The sequence below is a fragment of the Quercus robur genome, chromosome 3 (genome assembly GCF_932294415.1).
Source record: "Quercus robur chromosome 3, dhQueRobu3.1, whole genome shotgun sequence".
Taxonomy (NCBI): domain Eukaryota; kingdom Viridiplantae; phylum Streptophyta; class Magnoliopsida; order Fagales; family Fagaceae; genus Quercus; species Quercus robur.
Genome location: NC_065536.1, coordinates 36,537,722 through 36,546,015, shown reverse-complemented (window position 1 = coordinate 36,546,015; position 8,294 = coordinate 36,537,722). Strand labels below are relative to the sequence as shown.

General features: G+C 34.3%; 1 protein-coding gene and 1 long non-coding RNA gene across 4 annotated transcripts; both read right to left on the bottom strand.

Annotated features, from left to right (window-relative positions):
• Positions 1-512: 512 nt before the first annotated feature.
• Positions 513-1,502, bottom strand: LOC126719585 (uncharacterized). The gene has a single exon (XM_050422120.1). It carries the CDS (start codon positions 1,500-1,502, stop codon positions 513-515), a length of 990 nt encoding a protein of 329 aa, XP_050278077.1.
• Positions 1,503-4,542: 3,040 nt separating this feature from the next.
• On the bottom strand, positions 4,543-8,083 carry LOC126717942 (uncharacterized). 3 transcript variants are annotated; one of them, XR_007652786.1, is made up of 4 exons: positions 7,878-8,083; positions 7,193-7,246; positions 6,015-6,132; positions 4,543-4,647 (listed from the first exon to the last, which is right to left on the bottom strand). It is a non-coding gene; the product is annotated as an uncharacterized LOC126717942 (long non-coding RNA). The 3 variants fall into 3 exon arrangements; XR_007652787.1 differs by lacking the exon at positions 4,543-4,647 and adding an exon at positions 5,358-5,543; XR_007652785.1 differs by lacking the exon at positions 4,543-4,647 and having other exon boundaries at positions 5,879-6,132; positions 7,878-8,082.
• Between the last annotated feature and the right edge of the window lie 211 nt (positions 8,084-8,294).

Genomic DNA, 8,294 nt, shown 5'->3' with positions numbered 1-8,294 from the left:
TTCCCACTCCTAGTAATGTTGGGCACATTGTCCTCTATGACTCTTTTCTTTAACTCGGTCATTCCTTTGGGAAGTATCCTCCACACAGCCACCGCATTCTTCAAAACCTCATCTTCTTCATTCCATATCCTTGGACTTCTACGGCATTAACTTCCACAATCTCTATTAACTTTGAACAATCCCATTTAATCTCATCGATTTGCACCCCCAATTTTGATATGAAGGAGGAGCTCTATGATAATTAGGCAAAGGGTTCTTCCTAATGCTAGGGTTGGTGATGATATTGGGATTTGGGAGGGTGCCATTATCTATGAGGTCTTGTATCTCGTGTTTGAGGCGGAAGCAATTGCCAGTTTATGGTCAAATTTCTAAAGGAAGTGACAATACTCATTAAGGTTCTAAGTAGGAGGTACATGATTAGGCACAGGTGTGGGATCTAAAGGCTTGATGAATCCTTTGGATGATAAATTCTCATATGCTTAGGCAAGGGTCATTCCTAGGTCAGAAAATTCTCAGTGAGCTTTCTTTGTGAAGCTTGGGTAGGTTAAGGTTTGTTGAGGTATGATGGCACTTACATTCATGGGATTGGGAATTTTAGAGGTAGTCGCTCCTCCTCTATATGCCTTCTTGATTGGAGGTTTGCTCTCACCCTTCTCCAGTTGTCCATTATTGATGGCATCCTCTATCCTAGTTCCAAAATCACACAACTCTCCAAAAGAACTAATAGGCAATGACAAGAGCCTACTATTATATGATGGAACCAAATTCTTGATAATCATGTTGATTTGATCTTTCTCATTTGTCCTATTAACCATCCTAGATGTCTTTCCCTTCCACCTTGTCATGTATTCGGAGAATGTTTCCCCTACTCCATGCGTAGTGGTCTCCAAATCTCTTAAAGCCACATCAATCATAGTATAGAAGATATATTGATCCACAAATAATTCCACTAGCTTATTCCACACCTTAGTCTTGCTTGGATCCAAACTATAGTACCATTTTGATGCACCCCCCATGAGTGAGAGAGGAAACTCATGCAAAGTTTGCTTCTCATCCAACCCCTTCATTTCAATGATGCTTAGGTACCTCCTAACATGTTGCCTTGAATCTCTAGTCCCATCAAAATTTTTTGCATCATAAATCTTGAACTTTGGAGGTAGTGTAATGGGAGTCTTAGAGCTTGTACCCCCCATTTTATAGAGACTATCATCCATCCTTTGGGCCTTGCGAAAGGCTAGTTGCATTTTCTCCATCTTCTCTCTCATGGCTATGGTTTCCGCCGTGAGTTTTGCAAATTGCTTGCTCCTTTCATAATCAGCTTTGTCCCTTTCATCCAAATCTTCCGTATCTTCCTCATCGAGAACATCCACATGTGGGGGTTTCTTCAGCTTGGCTTCTTCTAGCTTGGTAAGGCGACTTCCCATCTTTTTGAGAGTGTCACTTTGTTCTTCCTTTGCCTTGAATATCTTTTGTGCAATTTCATTACTAATTGGAGCGGCCATTGTTTCTTAAGATGGTTCTCCTACTTGGAACTCTTCTTCTTGATATGCGTCCTCAATTTTGACCAAATGTCTTCCATTCGTTTCTTGAATCCAAATTGGAGTGGGGACGTGTTTTCTTGACTTTGGTGGTGCAGTGGTGCCTGATAAGAAGTCTCATTTTTATTAAGACCATGTCCTAATTAAAAGGTTCCTTTTATTTTTAGATGTCCTTAGAAAATCTTTAAGTTTATTTTAATGAAGGCCTAATTACAAAGTCACTCACTTTCCTCTCATAAGCCTTACCTCTTGTTTCATTAGGCTTTGGTCCATTTACAACAATACTCTCATCTTACTCTCTTGGGCTTTCATTATAATATACTCAGAGATTTTCAACCTTTTGTCTCAAACATGGGCTTACAATATATTCATCACCTTTGAGCTCTTCTCTTTTCATTTCATTATCATCATTTTTTTTGAAGTAGCCCATTAGCTAGGATATATTGTTACCTTCCTCTCAAAGTCCATCAAGTTCTCATCATTTTGGGCCTAGGCATACAAGAAAGAGGCCCAAGATTGGGGAAATTCATATTGACTTTGTAGGATTTTGGATGGTAAGTCCATAGCATACTCTTTATCTTAGGTCCAAAGTCCTCTTTTTCAAAAGGGCTTTTTGATTTAGGCTTACGATAGTAATTAGGCTATGGTCTTATGAACCTTTCAAGTTAAGACATAAATTTGGATTTAGGAATAAGCCTCTTACATGTGAGAAATTCTTTTCTTTTGTCCCATTTGTCTTAGGGTATGCCATAACTTTAGGGTCATCCTTCCTTTCTTTACCTCTTTTTTTTATCCTTTAAAATTAGGTGATCACAAGATATATGGTTAAACAAACAAGAGACAAACAAGACATATAAAGGGTACCCTCTTTTGGCAGGATCTAGTATCTCTCTAAGTGTGGGTAGGCCTTCCTGAGGCTAAAGGGATAGATAAGTAGGTCACTCACAACTAGGTGTGCCATGATTCCAACCGAGGGCCTAAGTGGACCTTTGTGGATTGGTGGCCAACCGTTAACGTGCTCAAAGCCCATTGTAGGCAATGGCACACATTATGAGTTGAAGGGACGAACTTCAAAAGACTTAGGCCCGAATGGAGCCTTCCATCTTCCCACTCATCACCAACCGAGGTAAAGGGACAAAAGAACCATGTGATGTGTGTACAAACAAATATTGAGTAAGCCTTTATTAAGGTTAAGACAAAGGACACATAGGAATTAAACTCACATAGGAGTCGTGACTATGGACATGATAGGGGAGTTGCCTCCTAGTTTTTGCAATGGCCTAGGAACCATATATATAACGTCCTCTTGAGGAAGGACCTTTTAAGCTTACTACCAAAGATATGGGTTTGGAGTTAAGGTATGGTCTTGGGAAGGTGTTAGGCACCCAAAACCACCTAACCCTAAGGTTGGCTTCCCATCATTGTGTCTTATGTCTTAACCATATTATAGGCATACTCAATATGTTGGGAAATTTAGACCCCGGTTGATAGAAATAATAAGTTTTAAACCCAAGTTGTTAATTATATTTATTATGAATAAACCTTGTTAAAACAAACAAACATCAATATCATGTCAATATCATGCATAGTAGAAAAGTAAATAAGAAAATATATGATGACCCAGGAAAACCAATGAAACAAACTAGTTTCACAGTAAAAAACCTGGGGGGAAACCTTCCCAAAAAGCAATCCACTATAATAAAGAGAAGTTTCAGATCTAGTACAAAATCTTTGTCCCTAGACTCTACAATCCAAATAGATGAACTTACAGCAAAAACCTTCTATTGCATCAGAACTTTTGAACTCTCTAGTATATGAACGCCACCAATGATGCACGGATCCCAATACATGACTAACTTCAGCAACTTGAAGATGTTATTGGCTACAAAGTTCTTCACTTCATCAACAATGAAGATCAAGAAGTACTTGGTTACAAAACCCTAAGGCGCAAAAGAAGAAGTAACTTCTTGCAGAGAAAATAAGGCACTAGGTCACTTTCTGCATGTGTTCTACATGTATAATGGCCTTTAAAATAAGCCTTATATATGTCTACGGCTGTGAGAAAAGAAACCCTACACATACATGTCAGCTAGGGCCAAAAATCAGATCTGGAAATTTTGATTTCATAGATCTCGACAAATTCAGCTTCTATCGAGACCCTGTTGAGCTTCATTCTTAAATCTCGATAGATACTATTTCTGTCAAGGTATCTGTCGAGTTTTAATGAACAGCTTTTCTTCACTTGTTTCTTGGTCCAATCTTCATGGCTTTAACATTTGACTTGAACTCTTGTTTCTTGAAGTACTAAACCCATTTTAGATCTACCCAATTACAACTAAAGTGCATTTTGTCAAAGGATTAGCCAATTACATAAAACTAGCTTATAACCCGCACAATGTGCGGGAAACTTTTATTTATTACAAAAGACAAATTGTAGGTGAAAATTTAAACATTTTATAATTAGATAATACGAAAAAAAGGTATTTTAAAAAAAATTGCAAGGAAGAAAACTATGAAATCTAATCTTGAAATTTCTTGTTCATTCAACAAAATTTGAAATAGACCAAAATAAAAATTCATCTTTCTTCATCACACATGCACTCAAGCATGTAATAGGTATATTTGTTTTTGCTGGCACTCAAGCATGTAATTGGTGTATTTGTTTTTGCTAGAAGCAAGAATCGGTGTTTTCAACTAACAATAATTAATAATTAAAATATCATGAAATTCAAATCCTATAGTAGTAATGAATTACATCAGACTACAGTAGTAAGTAGTCTCACAGAAACTTTAAAAAATTAATTAAAAACAAAAGAATATTGCAAGGATTGCACCAACTGGCAAAATTTTAGACCATGTAGAGAGAAGTGTCTACTTTCTATATACAAAGTCATTCTATCACTTTAACACCACAAAAAATACCATAACTCCATATACTGTTAGACAATTTTTTTCACAGAAAAAAAAAAAATTGAATATTTACTTCATAATTCAATAAAAATATCCTCAGTGTACAACATAATAATTGCCTACAATATTCCATCATACTTTTTGTTGTTGAGTTTGAGCTAATTCTCTTAAAGCTTTCCTCATTGTATCCTTGCACTTCCTGTAACATTCATATTAATCCAATTGAAATCCCTTTCCTGGTATAGAGCAATGCAGACTGCAGGGAGCTTTACTCTTTACCATCTACCTAATTCTTTATAATTTTTTTCAATTGATTTGGACATCAATCATTGAACTATTAGGAAAGATATTTATAGTTACATATCTTTGAGTTAATCAAACCCAAAAACAGCTCTGCTGTAAGCATTGTACTGCTATCAAGTGTTAAAACACAAATGTAACACACACGCACACACATATCTAACTCCATCTAGAGCTTTGGTGTGATTCCTAATTGACCAAGCCATCTATTAAATCTAACGCATTTCTAATATAATTATGCATGCCAATTTTTAATTCAATTACCAATATGTTGCTATCCTATCTTTGTAGCTCTTTGAATCATCCTTTTATTCTCTATCCAAATAATAAATCATTTGTCCCCGGCTAGGATAAATAGAGGTATTCAACTTAAATAACTAAAAATCACTATAATGTAGCCATTAAAGTTGAGTGTAAAAGTCAAGCATCCATACCAATTGCACTATCTAAAACCACAAAAATTTCATAGAATTTAAGCAATAATAGATCTAGATGATCCTTAAATCAATTGAAATGTATATTAAATATGGATTAGCTTTTAAGCAATAATAATCATTATGGAAATTTTTAGTTAATTCATGATTATCATTACTTAATCTACCTAACCAATTGCACTGTATAAATATACATTAGAAACTTCTCAATTATGAATGAAATTTTCCAAAAAAATCCGTCCATGATGACCATGAACCATTTCAATGAATTTGTTCTTCAGAACTTAGATAAGAATTACTTTTCTTGACTAATGGGTTTAATTTGCAAAAAGTTTTTGGAGCTGAGAGGATTTTCTTGGACCTAGGAAAAAAAGAACAAAAAAAAAAAAAAAATTGAGAGAATGCAAGGAGAAATGTTCTGACGTTTCTAATAATGATGTTCTTTCTCTAAGAGAGTGTATGTCTATACATTTTTTGTAATGCTATAACGATAAACTATAGGTTCTAAATGAGATACTCAATGCGAATCAAGTTTGTGAGCGGAATTATATTGCAGTTGTGCTTTAGTTGGTTACTCTAGTCATGGATGGATACCTTTTGTAATTTAAGTTGAGAATTACATAATCGGATTGTGAGATTGCTAATCTTGTAGATTAACTATCACAAAACTTCAATATATTGACTTGCTAAACAAAATTACAAAACAAACATATAGCTGTAATTTTTTTCATTTGGTGTTCAAGTAATAACCTTTAAATATATTTTTTTCATACAGTACAACAGAAAAGGGATTGAATGAGGTAAATAACATAATGAAATAAATAAATAGTACCTAAAAGAAGCACTAACAGAGAACACAATACTTTATAATTGTGCACTATATATTCTCTTCAGTGGTTTCATCTCCTCCCCACTGGAAACTCTAGGATCAATATAACACCACTGAAAGTCTGAAACAAAAACAGAATATCATGCCTACTGTCAAATTGTAGTACTTTCAAAATGTAGCAAGACCAAATACCATAGTTTACTAAAAACATAAACCAATATTGTGGCTTCTTCAATGCGTGAACTCCTTTATTTATAAGCTTTTTCCACCCATAATTCTCTTCCAAAATAGACTTTAAAAGTATAAGAGGATTAAGAAACTGACCGAAGAAGTACATTACACTATAAATTAGGCAAAACAAATACTTCCATCATTCACAAATTGAACAGAAATCATCTCAATTGAGTTAAGTACTGTATAAAGCCTTGAATTATTGACTTTTCTCATGTGACTACATGACAAATTCTCTACTAATCATCTCAACTTGCTAAGATTTCATGGTATTTAAATATCATAAATGGTTGCAATTCTCTACTTATCACCACAATTCACAGATTAGCAAAGTAAACTAACAAATGTAATTTAAACAAAACAATTTAAAACCTTCAAAACTAGTTACAGTTCCTTTTACTATTGTTTCACTTTGTTTCTTACTACTAAAAAGATTCTCAATGAATTTTCAAGAATGGCATACAACATGAAGAACCCAAAAAACCAAATATTGTACACACCAAAACCAACACCTAGGAATCTCTGAGAAAATCTTTTTTTTTTTTTTTATAAGTAAATCCCTGAGAAAATTATTCTCTACTACATACAAAGTAATCAATTTTGTACAAAGAACACTATACTTTCATATTTAACAATTTAAACCGTGCAAAACCCAGAAAAACCCAACATCAAAAATAAAAAAATCATGACTTAAAAGTATCTTTTTAAAAAATATCGTCTAAAATCTACAATGTATAAACAAAATAACAAAATATTTTCAGATTTCAAAACCCCACAATTTCAATTCCCCTTACAAATAACAAAACCTATAAAAGAGAAAACAAAACTTGAAAATTAAAGTGAAATGATTAAGTTTAAAGGATTAGAAAGATTTCATTTTGCGGAGGTTTTCCCTATTTCAACAAATAGAGAGGAAAAGTTAGGAGAATATTAGGCAAAGAAATTGGTACCTTTGCTTTGATGAAATTAGAGACTCCAGATTGAAGAAAAGTTCCACTTCATCTCTACAGAAAAAGAAATTGAATGTTTTAAATACAAAAGAGACGAATTTAAACAAACCCATTACTGAAAATATGTAAATTAATACTCATATCAGAATTTCGAATTCCTTAACCCTTATTTCTAGAACCAAACCCAACTGTAATTGTAAAAGTTTGAAACATATAACAGATCTAATTTGTGGGGGAAAAGTCAGAGAATGAATAGGAACCCAGTTGGAGGCGTTGTTAATAGGCAGAGGAGACTCTTCTTCCTTCTTTTGAATTTTTGGTAGAATCAAGATGGTGAAGTCTAATTGCAAACTATGGATATACATCAATCGAAGGTTTTGTTTTCCTTAATCACAAAGTAGAGTGAAAGATATTGAAAGGAATTTGAACGTAGGTTTTTTTTTAAGCGGTGTGATTATGTCGTAGGGTATGACTTCGAAACACATTAAAATCTTAATTAAAGAGAAATGTGATAAGTGATTGCAAAGGGAAGAAATTAGCACAACTTTTTGGGTAAAGCAAAAGGTGTGGTCTTTTGATTCGGTTTCAAAGGTTTTTCTTTTACCTTTTCTAGGTTTTGGTTTTACTTTCCATCGTTTTCTGGGCAACCAAACAAATATAGAAAATAGTAAAGGGAGAGAGAGACCTGTTGGGAGGTGACATCGGTGGTGCGAGGCTTGAGGAGGAGGTGGAGGTGGGGAGGGTAGGATTGGAGAACCACACAATCGTCTCCGTACACTGCTTGCACCACTTCTACTTCTGCCTCAACTTCCTCTTCTTCGATGATGAGGGAGAGATTTTTTTTTTCCTTTTTTTTTTGGGAGAGAGAGAAAAATAAGGATGCTATCTCTTCTTTTTATTCTAATGTAGTGTTTTAGGTTTCAGTTTTTACTTTTTAGACGTGTTTTGGTGAAACATTGTAACTTTTGGAATTTTAATCATAAACGTGGCAAGTTTTTAAGGGGGCTTTTTTCCGAACGTGGCAACACAGCCTTAAGATGTTTTGAAACGTGGAGAGTTTCTAAGATGTTTGAAGTTTGATGATAAGAACACTATCCTATTC